The sequence below is a fragment of the Diadema antillarum genome, unplaced genomic scaffold, assembly GCF_040938485.1.
Source record: "Diadema antillarum isolate AM-2024a unplaced genomic scaffold, OU_Dant_1.0 scf00000134, whole genome shotgun sequence".
NCBI classification, from domain to species: Eukaryota; Metazoa; Echinodermata; class Echinoidea; order Diadematoida; family Diadematidae; genus Diadema; species Diadema antillarum.
This window is the reverse complement of record NW_027271023.1, coordinates 110,675-124,444: the sequence shown is the minus strand read 5'-3', so window position 1 is coordinate 124,444 and position 13,770 is coordinate 110,675. Positions and strand designations below refer to the sequence as shown.

The 13,770-nt window shown below is 39.1% G+C and overlaps 1 protein-coding gene across 1 annotated transcript in view; it reads left to right on the top strand.

Moving 5' to 3' along the window:
- The window catches only part of LOC139720813 (uncharacterized), an 89,483-nt gene that overhangs the window by 56,070 nt on the left and 19,643 nt on the right, over nucleotides 1-13,770 (top strand). The window contains exons 7-11 of the mRNA XM_071632149.1: nucleotides 2,868-2,950; nucleotides 5,633-6,227; nucleotides 8,808-9,203; nucleotides 9,476-9,481; nucleotides 11,723-11,815. Coding sequence (XP_071488250.1) covers nucleotides 2,868-2,950; nucleotides 5,633-6,227; nucleotides 8,808-9,203; nucleotides 9,476-9,481; nucleotides 11,723-11,815 — 1,173 coding nt within the window. The remainder of the gene's footprint in view (nucleotides 1-2,867; nucleotides 2,951-5,632; nucleotides 6,228-8,807; nucleotides 9,204-9,475; nucleotides 9,482-11,722; nucleotides 11,816-13,770) is intronic.

Genomic DNA, 13,770 nt, shown 5'->3' with positions numbered 1-13,770 from the left:
TGATTCGCTGCCCATGGGCAGATTTTCTAATATGCTAACTCCCCTCAATAATGCTGAAAATTGCACTTCACGCATGGCCTCGTTCCTTAGTCCCAGCCCTGGCTAGAGTTTGCTGGGCAGGCTTATAGTTTACACTGCTGATGGGACTTGAAAGTCTTGAAGCGGATGAAGGCAAGATAAAAGGACAAACAATCCCTATCCTTAGACAAGTTTACAGGCAAGTATTAAGATTTGATATGTAGGTTCATTACACTTGGATCAAATGCTTTTGTAAGCTTGCATAATGATGGGAGGGGGGAGGGGGTAGAGGGGAGTCAGTGCATTGAGAACCAAAATGTAAAAAGGCGTTGGTTTTCCACAGACGGGGTTGTATCCGTGTCAGCTTTGCAATTTAGGAGAGTAGAGTCGCCATCTCTTTTTGCATGACAATCAGTGATGCTTGAATTTGTCTAGTCCTTTTGAGTTGGTGTATTCAAATGGTGGTATTTAATCATTTCAACCCAATCTGGGGAATAATCATCGTTGGCATTCTGTACTTCCTGCTCTTTTTATGTGCTATGCTATTTTTCGTGGAAAAAAATGACATTAGCCCCGATTGTATTTGTGCAAGATATAGAAATGCTATTCATCATACATGATGTCAGCATTTATTTTCCAGAGTAATTTCTGCAGTGAGTTGTGTTATGAACATTTTGTTCAATGACAAACTGATGCTATACCTCTGTGGGAGATTCAGGATCTGTCATCAAAAATATATTTGCATTGAAATGATTTTAAATTAGTTTGATTGCAAAATGGGGTAACTCCATTCTTGTTAATTTGAGGTATTTGCAAATAAACCTGCTAAAGAAAAAGAGAGAGAACAACAAAGTTTGGGATTTTTTTTAGTCATAACTTCAAGAATGTTTCTTGTTAAATAGGTATCATTGGAAAGGTTTTATTTTGCTCTATCTGATGATGGACTTTAGATTAAAATGTTTGAAATTGGTACTTATCCTATTTTTGGGATCAAACTCTCCATTTCTTCCTGCTAAATTACCATAGGACTTGATGAATATAAGCAATGCTGACTCAGTACTGTCTCCTCCCTGCTCTCTGGCTTTGTATTAACCCATTGAAGATGAGTCCCGAGAATACTCAGGCAGGTGTCTATGGGATGTGCGTGTTGTAGCAAAATCATTCGGTCCTCAACGGGTTAATAGTTTAGACCGGCAGGTGAAAGCTCTTGCGCTGATAGTGAGAAAGATTAGTCACCGATCAAATATTTACGATGCTCTAGTGTACCTTACACTTTGAACAGATCTACTCCCACCAACGCCCAGGGGGTTTCCAATTTCCTCTTGCTTTTTTTGTTGTTGCTGTTTTGTTCTGTTGATGTCACTTTTACAAGTGGTTGTCTCAACTTTCCTACAATAAACTGCAGGGTATAAGAATCCTGGTGGGTGTATATATACAGCATATCATGTTTAAAGGAAGATTTCAGTCTGTGTTTATGCTGGCTTTCGTAAAGTTGAATGAGGAGACAGAAATGGGACAGTCAAGGTTTCATGTGAATAACATTAATTAGGCCAAGCAGAAAAAGATATGGAAATTTGAAGTTAATAATTTTTGTTCAAAACATGGTAATATTTGTCATGATCACCCAAGCTAATAATGTTGTCTCCTTATGACTCCCAATTTGCTGTGATATAATCATGTCATGAAGTCCCTTTTTTTGGGGGGGGGGGAGGTTGTGTCAATGATAAAACAATGAACCTGTTCAACTTTACGAATTAATCATCCCTAAATTGTCAAAAAAATCAATGGTTATGATATCAGTTAACTAAACATGAAGCAAATTTTCCCTTCTGCCAAAAGCATGGAGACACACATTTATATGAAATTCAAATATATGTTAACTGGAAAAAGAGAGTTACTGCTATGAAGACAATCTAAATGACTAATAAGATCAGTCTTGTCAGTATAACCATTTATGTTTTGCCCTCTTCTCTTTTGGAAGAGGTTTTTATTGATGAGTTTGTATTGATGAATTCTTCAGAACACAATTAAGCTAGTCTTCAGTGGGTTAATAAGACCATGATTGTTTATACTTCAGCAGGTTGCTGTTTTTATCCCGACACAGCCTGGAGACTTGTGTCTACACCCGCACTGTCACAGACATTGGCTATTAATATTACCTTTTCCCTCATATGATTTTAGTTTATCTCAGCTAAAACTTTATGATACCTCAGTGGATATATGTTTGTCAGATCAGGTGCAGGAACAAACTGAATTCAGTTTAGCATCTTATTAAGCTTATTATTTCAAGTAGAATTTTGCATGAACAAATACTGTATACGCCATATATTTAGCGAGTCTAAATTTTCACAAATCGGAACTTCCCGATGATTTCGCGAGTGGTTTAATTCACGATCGTGGAGTCCTGTACCATTATTTCAAGTAGAATTCTTCATGAACAAATACTGTATACGCCATATATTTAGCGAGTCTAAATTTTCACAAATCTGAACTTCCCGATGATTTCGCGAGTGGTTTAATTCGCGATCATGGAGTCCTGTACCAAACGGAAAAATGTATACATGTACCTCACATTCATAGCATGATCAGAGTCAATATTTCCGCGTGTCTTTAATTTCACAAATAGCACCTGACTCACAAAATTTGCGAAAATAAAAACGTTGCTTTCCCTACCTGTTTGTCATTTTGCCTCTGACGAAGATTCTGCTAGGATCGAACGCTCAGGCCCCTTTTGACTCCAAAATAAAAACCTTGCGAAATGTTCGGCGTATACAGTATTGAACCATGTATTTTTTTTTATGTTGTCATCTTTACCATTTTTTTATTTGTGTCCCTTGTTACCATGACAGCTCCTCCACCTCCACAAGAGCCAGAACCTGCTCCCATAGAGAAGAAAAAGAAGAGCATGTTTGGCAGGAAGAGCAAGAAAAAGGTAATTATGCAAAATGGGAGGGACTTCTAGGGGTTTCATACTTGTGAAAACACTCATTTTTAGTGTGTTTAGAAACATATTTCATGCTAATTCATCAATGTAGGTTTTTTTTCCCCATGAAAGTCTGAGAGGAAACTTGAATTAGATTTCTTACAATTTTCTTCCTTAGTCGTGTCAACTTAGTTTTGATTTGAAAGTGTTTCTAGTCAAGTTTGGCTCATTTCGTGTTGTGTGATCGCAATATGAGCAATTTGACCTCCAAAACACAGCTGAGAAAAAAGTTTCAGTAACCTGATTACCAACAAGTTCTTTTGTAAGTCTGAAAACCATCTACAATGTGCCCAGTTTCAGTTTTTACAAGATTTCCCTTCAACTTCAAGGACTGACATTTAACATTAATGAGGAAACAAGCATTTCATTGATGAAAGCATCCTTTCTGAGCCTTTCCAAATGCCTGTGAAGTCCATGTGTTGATGAATCTCACTTTAAAGGGATGGTATAGTTTTAGTTGAGATGTGGTTTCAGGTTTCCAACATTTTTTAATGATGATTTTGGAGATGATTAGAAGCCTCTTGTGAAGGAGCATACAATTCTGCAAGAGGAATTCAAAGTTTATTAGATGAAAATTGGCTTTGAAATGGCTGACATATCCAAATCAAAGCAATCATAATAAAAGGTGGGACCAACGATCTTGAAAAAAAAAAGATCCTCACCTCAACCAATTCCCTTACCATCCCTTTATAATAAGGCAGAGAAAAGAGGAACATGGTCTCATTTTTTTGTTAAGATATTGTACTTGCAAGTTTTGTTCTTTTATTGTTTTATTGACTTTGTTTTAGTATGAAGAGGTATCTTTGTGTATCTTTTTGATTTTTGTATTTCCAAACCAATGGTAAATAAGTTGAAATTGAGTTGAAAAAAGTCACAATGATTGTTGTTGCCATAGCTTGAAAACTCACAGATAATAAGTTCTCTCTTTGCTGCTGATAAAGTGACCGTGATTATTACAATTTGAGTTACTGTGTATTTCAAACCTTTTATGCAACTGGCTTCAGAAGAGCGTGTAATGCGAGATCATTAGAGGGCATTAGAGTCACCCTGACAATTTGATGACTCACTGCATGTGGCACAATACTAGTGGTTTGCAAGATTTCTTGCGATAAATCCCCCCAAACTGAGATATAAATCTGAAGATAGGACTGTTAGTAGCAAAGGTTGCAGACTGTGCGGTTTATTTGCATGTTAGATTTCCCTGTAAGATTTCTTTGTGTAACTGTCTGAGCAAGGAGGTTTAAGAGTTGGAGTTCCAACTGGCTGTAATTATTCAAACAGTTGTCAGATTTCTATTGATGTACAAAAGAATTTCGCAGGTGCATTTGTGCCTTTGATGATTGATGTTCGAAGCCGCCATCTTGCTGAGCAATCTGAAGATTCATTTTGAACGTTAACATAATATTGGCCATATTTTGCTTATTTATTTATTAGATGAAATGAAATTTCACTTAATGATAAAGCATGTAAAACAAAAGTCAATCCCGTGCAGAAATTTGTGCGAAAGTGTAAATCAGAGCTGTATCATGTGAAAATGTTTAAAACTGTACCATCCTGGTAAAGCAGGTTTTATCACTTTTCCACTGAATTCCGACATATAAAACTAACATGGAATAAACTTTAAGTATAATTCTTTATTGGTAGATTTATCAGATTAGTGCCCGGGTATGCCCAGTCAAGTAATTTTCATCTTTATTTCAGCATTTTTTGCGAAATTTCAATTCGCACATCCTCGTGTCTGTACCACCTATCTCTTATAAGAAGGGATAGCGAAAAGTAATTACCATCACAAAGAAATATCTTCCTTAGAAAGTGGCTGATGATTATGCAATGAGACACGAGTCAATTGTCTTACTATCTGCGTGGCAGATCCTGTTTGGCACATGCTTCAAATATTTTTGAGCAGCGGCATCAAACATCTAGTAAAGGAAATAAGATGGTTGTGACTCCATTCTCTTGAACCTCTTTGGTCTGAGGCTAGTGTGTTTTGATGTGTGAAAGCAACTCTTTTTCTGGAAGAGGAAAAGAAAAAAATATCTTGAGTTCTTATGCAAATGAATTCTGCTAGAGTGGATGATAATGTAATGCGTTTAGAGAACGAGGAAGAGACATTTATAACTAGTGTGTATGTGCACTCCACATGTTTCATAAATTAGGACTCATAAGACAATTTGTCATTAAATCCATGCCTAAAAATTATGGCAACAGAATGAGAATTGAGTATTTTGAAGAAAAGCAAAATTAGCAATTTCTCACGTTGGAGATTTAGATAGATTGCATTGTTGTCACAGGAGGAAATCTTTTTGGTTGTCTTAATATTTTCATAGATCATATCAGAGAACTTACCTAAATTGCAAAAAAAAGAGAAGATACCACCCCCAAAACCATTGCATTATATACATTATATTTTTATGATAGTTGTTTGTAACATAAAGCTACTCATTCAGTACTTTGTTCTCACGGGCAAGTGGATGTAGGGGTTACATGAATAATTAATGCATCACAGATGTGTATCTCAGTGAGTTTAAAAACCAACATGACTGTTTAGTACAAATGACCTTTTTCTGGTCTTGTGCAAAATGGAAAGACAAACTGGAATATGGATGGTGTCATTATTTGATCCCCTGACAGGGTGAAGTTACCCTTGAGCCAACAGCTGAGGTGGCAACCAAACCTGCAGCAGCAGCACCACAGAAGGATATGGTGGTGGAATCTGCCCAAGCAGTCACCGCCCATGCACCTGCAGTGAAGCAAGCATCGGTCGAGAGCAATGACAGCGTCCCAGGTGAGAACACCCTAAAGAAGCGGCGACCGGCGCCCCCACCACCGTCTGCCGCCAAAAAGGAAACCTCGTCCCAAGGGGGCCAGTCGCCAAAGACAACTCTCGAACGGGCGTCGCATGCCGTATCCAAGAAGAGGCGAGCGCCCGCACCGCCACCAGCGGGCGGTGCTCCTCTGCCCCCAGCCGTGCCCCTTCCCTTAGCGGCGGCACCGGATGTCACCGTCAATGGTAACGGCGACGCCTCCCCGGCCATGTCTGACCAGGAGAGGCGGATAACCTTTGGGAATGCGGAGGTGATGGAATCTGGATCAGAATCGGCGTCTTCCGTTACTCCGTCGCCGGCGGAGACCCCATCATCGACGCTTGAGCGGAGGAAGGATGGTGGGGACGCCACTGAGATCCAGCCACAGGAGGTGGACGTGAACTTCGCCGAACTGGATGCAGGTATACAAATCACGCTTGCTGGAAACCTTGCTTGATATTTATTGGGCATAGCGGATGATTATCAAGCATCTATTATGAATGGAGTGTATGCAATTTAACATGTCTATTTATCGCTGAATATATCAGATGTAGATAGTGTAACAAATCAATGTATTTTCACTCAGATAGTGCGTACATCCAGTATGAATAACCTTGAAAATGTTGACCCAGTACATTGTGTGAAGTAATTAGAACTGTTCAGAAGAGTTGGTAAGAGCCTTTTGATTTTTCGGCTTTTGGATATTTTTGCTATGCATTGCTATTGCATGTCCTTTTGCTGCTTAATGCCTATATAGTCTCAATTCCAGGCTGTTGGCTGTTAACCTTCCCTGCTGCTACTCCATTCCACCCATACCCTGCCCAAAACTATTGGTGAATCTTTTTTTGAGAGTCGAGACTATTCCCTCTCATGCATATTTATCTTGTCAAGACACACTTCCAAAAAGCCCGAGTGCAAGTTTTGAAAACCACTGGAAAATACAAAAACTGAAAAAACAAAGACATAGAATATAATTATGTGCTTCAAACTTTGCCTCTGTGTTACAGTTATCAGATGATAGATGTAAAGAGAAAGAGTGGACAAGAAACTTCCACAAGAAGAAATATGACAAGAATCTGTGCCGATGTGAATGTTGCAAAAACTATTCACTTATTCCTCCATTTTTTTTTTTCATCAGTCACTCGTCGGAAGCAAAGTCAGTTGCTGCCGGCCACCCACCTAAGTGTATCAGCTCGTAGTCTGATGAATCCAATGTGTACTGGTCAACTATTGGGTCAGTGTCAGACGATCTTGCCTCATTGGATAATGCCTGGGATATCTGACACTGACCCGATGACGGCCAGCACAAGTTGGATTTATCAGACAGCCATCCGATACATTTCGATGGGTGGCCTGAAGCAACAAACTTTGCTTCCGACAAGTGACCAGTGAGAAAAAAAACATCTTTGTGGAATGGGGGTATAAATGTCTTACAACGTACAAGTGCCGGCACACGTAGTACATGTATGAGTCAGGAGAATAATGCAGACATTGATTGCAGCAAATTATGGTGTTACTGAAATTGCAACTCTTGAGGCATTATAAATTCAGAGTCTACCTTGGAGTATTAGCGTTCATGCATGCACACTACATACTCAAAATTGATATTCCTGCAAGTGTACTCTGGAATAAATATGGATGTGAGGGGGGAAACAACAGCCAACAGCCTTGGAATCAGGCCACTTTATGCTTTGCAGGTACTTTGCCTTGAGTTTGGCACAGTTACATACATGTACCTAGCATGGTCCCAACAAGTCCACACATTGCATAGGATGTGGTTAGGGAATGCACCCACGGGGGGCTTCTTTCAGAATAGAACATATACTGGAGATCATCCACTTAAAAAAATCATTCTTGTGTCAGACACAAAGAACAAGCTCCAGAATACGAAACTGTTTGATTTTCTCGCTCTTTTCTTTCAACAATATTAGTTGGCCCAGTCATAGTGAAGAAAGAAAAGATATTATTAAGTGAAGAAAAAAAGAAGATCTTCTTGTGGCTGATATTTGGTTATTTTTTATTATTATTCCTTTTTTTTTTTTTTGAGTGGATGGTCTTTCATTTGCCTTGGTGGTGGTCTAAATTGCTGGTTCACATTCAGGAATAGTAAATAGCACCTTTGTAATAAACTGTAGTGTGTCTTATAGCTTCCTCACTGAGGGTCATCTACTTTTTCTTTTCCATCGGGCAACATGCAGGTTAGCTCACACATTTATATAGTCCATATGTGCTGCACAAAGTTCACATAGCGTCCTCTAGACAATATTGGGGATAGATATTGATTACTGGTGTAAGCTTAGTAGCTTGGTGTGTTTGTCCAAGTATAGCACATGTGGTGCATGTATTAATTTCAGTCTGCACAAAACTGCATTTATCCAAACACTTGAATATGATTTGTGTGCACTTCCATTAAAGACAAATTGTGTATACAGGGAAAATGTACGTGATGTAAACTTGTAACTGTTGCACACAGGTAAATGTATCTAGTTTCTTTAGATATTAGTATTCCACCATGACAGACACATAGATGTCTGTTTTGCTGGTTGCTGTCACCTTGAAATAAGACAGCAGACATCGCATTTACATTGGACAGCTTCAAATTATGAATTTAACCACATTTTAGTGTTCACAAAAGTGGAATATAATCTCTTGCCATTTCATCAGACTAAAGAACAGTGAATGGCATTACAGTAGTTTGCCATAATAAAAGTCCACAATTCATATACCAGGACAAAGTTTGGCAAGATGGTAGAAAACAACAGCAACAACATGACATTGTGTTTTTGTAGCCAAGTCCAGATCCTCTTAAACACTCAATGTCAAAGTTGATTTGATCCGCAGTTAGTTTTAAACTTCCCTTTATACCCTTACAAGGTAGCTTGCTGCATAGTCAAAGGGCTTTTAACAGAGATAAATAGGTTCCAGATTTAAACAGTTATACCATATTTCAACTTGAATAACATCGAAAGTGTCTAGATTGTCTTTATTGTGTAAGTGTCGAGGTGCAATTTTTGTTTATTCAGATCTTGTTTTGATCCATGTTGTTATGTCACACCCATCTGAATGTTACTTGGGATGTAGAGCTAATGAATTTGGACACTGTGCATGTGCATGTCTATACTCTTCATCAGTACTTGATGACAGCAACCTACCCTCAGACCCTTCATCCGTGGCCCCCGACCCCCCGAAACATGATGCCACGGATGGTGGCCCAGCCCAGGGTGCGGTCCCGGTACCCCTCACCCCGCCGCCGGTGTTCGTGCCCCCTCCGCCCCCAAATGAGCCCCCCTCACCGGGCGAGCCGCAAGAGGACGTGGGCAAGTTGATTGAGGAGGGTATCCTCCTGCTGGCCCGTGGGGGTGGGGAGGGGCCCGACACCATCAGTGAATGCTCCTCAGGTGAGATGGGTGTATCCTCACAGCTCCGCCCTTCATTATCCTCCTCTCCTCATCCCTGTCATCCAAGCCTACGTGTATTTTATCCACTTCCTCCTCCTCCCCAGTATTTCTCTCCCCACCCTCTGCATGCCTGGTTGCTATGAGAGATGGCACCTGACAACACACACACCCCTCTCCCGCACCCCTCTCCCAGGGTGATGTTTACTGTTTACCTTGGTAGAAGGGAACAGCTGCCATAAAAGCGAAAAGCCCAGCTGTTGAAAACCAATTAGATCACAGTATACTGAAACCTGTTTGCCGATTGTTCTTAGGTAATAACAGAGTAGTGTGCTTATTAGACCATGAAGCACTCGATGTAGGTTATTAAATATACCAAATCATATGTGATGAGGATGACTGCAAGTAATTGAGGATAATGAACTTTTGGAAACGTTAAATACCATTCATATTTCTCCCTACATCAATCAATCATATGATTCTATCGTTAAGGTTCCAGTTTCATATAAAGTCTTTGTGTCGGGAGAGAGAGAAACTTTACAGCATCTGTCTTTTGGTCAAAGGTCACACTTTGCAAGCCCAAAGTCGATTGAATTTTAGTGCCACTTTTCACAGAATTGCCAAAGGCAAAGTCTAGTCCTTAGTGCAGGGGCTAGTGCAATCATATGGCATTATGCAGAGGGTTATGGTCTTTTTTCAGTCCTTTCCTTTTTCATCACCAACATTCCATCTTCTCTTCTTATCCCAAGGCGGCGAGAAGTCCACAATTCTGTCATGTGAAATAGTCAGCCGTATTGCATTCCCAGCAAATATTGCCTCTTGCACCATCATTTACAGCTTGATATATGATGATGGGGATAGTAATATTATCTGCATGCAGAATCCTGCAGTTTCATGTGTTTAACAATGCTTTCTAGCTAGCTCTGCAATGGATCTTGCACCCTCTTGTCTCTCAAAGTCATGCAGCTTTCTTTTATTCATTTGGATTTTGCATAACAACCCCACAATTAATGTTCATCATCGTTTAACCAGCTGATCATCTCATCGAATATGACATCCTCGTTTTTTTAACCTTGCTATACTAACTAAAAACAGTTTTATGTCTAATGCGTTTTAATGTGTAAGCTTCACATGTCAATTGAATAGATGAATAACTCCTTGGAGAAAAGTTGTTGTTTTTTTCCTCTTTCAATAAGCATCAGACTGAAATGAATCAATTTTTTACTACAATTTGATTGATTGTTTTTCTTGCCAATGTTGTGGAGGTAGATTGAAGTCTTATCAAGAAATTTTTGTTCAGCTGAGCTTGAATATATATTAGTATTTAAATATGTTTATGTTTTACCTGGTAATTTGTGAAGTTCTAACTATAGATGGAGACGGAAGATTGTTTGCCTTGAAACTACAGCGTAGACTGTGATATTCGTAAAGAATAGATAAACATTATATATACAGTTTCTAATATCCTTGTCTTATTAAAACTTGTCAATGATAATGTGTGCTGCATGGCCTAGCTTGCTGCAGTTCTTATACAGGTTAATGCAATTCATTCAATGGTCCTTGACATTCTTTTGTTTTTTAACTGGAATATATTTCTTTCTCTGCCCTCTTTACCTCCATTTTGTTTGCCAATTTCTTCACTTGTTTGTGTGGTATTGTTTCGCTCCACTCGGCAATGTACGTCTCCATGTCATACTATCTTGACGTCAAACGGCATACCTAACACTGCAATGCCATGCGTATAATCCTAACTTCTCCATAATGTATGAATGTTGAAAATATTAATCTCAAAATTCTTCTGCAAATTATAATTTCCCATCAATACAAACCCTCCTCCCAACTTACAAACATGAACGCACACACTGTGACTCAATTTTGTCAATATTTGATATTGGCCGTGGCCAATTTTGAAACGATCCCTCATGCTACAATCAACTGTTTCAATAAACAAATATGCCTCTACTACCTCAAAAATAATATTTGCAATTTACATGTATCTACTGCCTATTTTTGCAATATTCACACTGGCAACAATTATTATCACTGCATTCGGTTGACAATCCATTTCCCCCTCTTAAATTGACAATGCAAATTGATATTGATTCTATGTGATGAAATCATGCGGATGGAAACTACTATTACCGTAACCCCTATCACCATCATCACCTTTGTAACTGGTATCACTACCGAATCCTTCCATGTCATTGGTGTGCCAAACATGATTCATCTCATCTCATTTTCATCACACGCTTTCTGGAATAAAACCCCAAAATTTACTCAAACAACAACAACAACAACAATCTACATCCATTCCTCATCAACTCATCAATACCACTACCACCATCACCACAACCAACATCCCTGTGACCGTCCCGTCCTGTGCTGTATTTGGTGTCTGTGGTACCCGTCCCCATTCTCATCCCATCACATCCCATTGACCACAACCACCACCACCACCACTACCACCACCTGTACCCCCATTCCGCCCCACCTGCCCCGGCCACACCCATAACTTCTAGCAGACCCTGAGCCCAGCCTGAACGCCTCGGCCACATCCAGCCTCATTCAGAGCATGGAGGCCGCCTTTGAGGAGGCCATAGCTGTAGGGACAGAATGTAAGTCACCCGGTGTCAGAGTGCTCCTGCTGTGTCTACCATGCCCCCTCCCCTTTCCAGATCACCCATCACCCCTTTTTGATATTTCTGTCTTCTGCAATGCACCCTGATCTAAATAAAGAAGGCTTATCTCATACCTTGGCTTGAAGACTCTCAATGTATTGTTTCAATTTAATTTGCTTGGCAGCAAAGATAAAAAAAAGCTGAAAGTCACATATTGCCAATCTTGTACAAATGTGAAGAAAAGATTGTTGAGGGTCATTTCTTCTGTACACAAAAACGATTGAGTAGAAAGATGCTTTGATAGATTCTGGAGACAGATAGGCCTACAATGCACACCATGGATGAATTGTACATGTGCCATGTTTTCCGCTTGCAAGATGCATGATATAAAGATACTGCATAATTTACATGCAGGCACCATCTCTCAGTAATGATGAGATGAGTTAGACTCCATCACTCCATAACTTTCATTCACTCCAGGGTATAGATAGACCATTGTAAAAAGCATAGGGCCCCACCACGTTTGCTGTGAACTTGCACCCACAAATCATAGATTCTGCATGCCACACTTCACCTGTGGTTGATGTTGCACTTGCTTTGACTTTTGTTGTTACAGTGTATCGGCCATTCTTTTTTCTTTGATTGCTGTCTGTTCATTAGATCATGGCCAAGGTCCACAATTTTTTTACGCTACATTTTGGAATGGTTATAGTTGTAGAGCTGATATAAAGTGAAAACCACATTTCAAGCAAGGGGGAGTTTCTTGTGTGTTGCAGTTGAGTGGATATTAGCAGTCATGCAAATAACTAAAAGGGCAAGGGTGCCATTTTTTCCCCCTTGTCACATTGGGTGTCAGGAATAGCAGACAGTGCTTTCTTTATGATGTGTCAACAAAAAGAAAAAAAGCAAGCAAACGGGTGGTCAAATATTCGCACAATAGTGGACTTTGCCTCTGTAAAGCTTCTTAGAGACACCTACATCGTAACAGCAGTGTCCGATGCATTCAGTACATGGCTCTCCAACAATAACCTCTTTGTGTGTGCAAAACTCATTCAATAGGATTCTAGCTGTGTAATGCTAAATACCCGCCTACTTCTGCTCTATGAATTTGTAAAACACACCAAAAAAAAAAAAAAAAAAAAAAAAAAAAAAAAAAAAAAAAAAAAAAACTGCTCCTGTATTTAAAGGGCAATAGTGTATTTTCAAGACTTTAAAATTAACAACATTGATTATTAGAAAAGGAACAAAATAGACTTTTGTTGGTCTTTAGTGATTTATCTCATGCATTTATTTTTTATTTTTTTATTTATTTTTTGCAAATTGAGTATTCTTTATTTCAGGAGAAGAAAAACAAAGTTGTGTGCCATTTCTGCCACATACAATGTATATTTATTCTTCTGGATCTTAGGATAGCTTGTGCGTACACTAGTGTCAATGCTGTTTTTGTGCAGATATACAGTTGTAATCACATCCATAGTCTGTAGTCTAGATCGTTTCCTACACACGTTTGGAGTATAGCATGCTGTTTGCCACATATTCCACCTCCGTTTGTGTGAAAACTTTCTCACGTCATGTTTGTTCCCATCACCAAATCATTTACTGTTTCTTCCATGTGATGAAGACTCTACCTCCACAAACAAACAGAAAAGAATTGTTTGGAATAACCATGAATGTTTAATTCAAACTCAAATTTTCATTCAAAATGTATAAAAGGATGTTGGCCCAGGTTTTTCTTACGATTGTAAATTTGTTTTTAAAACATAAATGTCATGATGGTGGTTATATCGGTTGAAACAACTTGACGCAAAGTTCTAAGAAATGATAAGTTAGTTGTGCAACTCATAGTTGCCTTGAATGGCATTGATTGCACAGTGCCATGTAGAAAGGAAAAAAAGCAAATCAAAACATTGGCAGGCAAGGTAAACAGCAGAACAAGAACAATATTAAAGCAA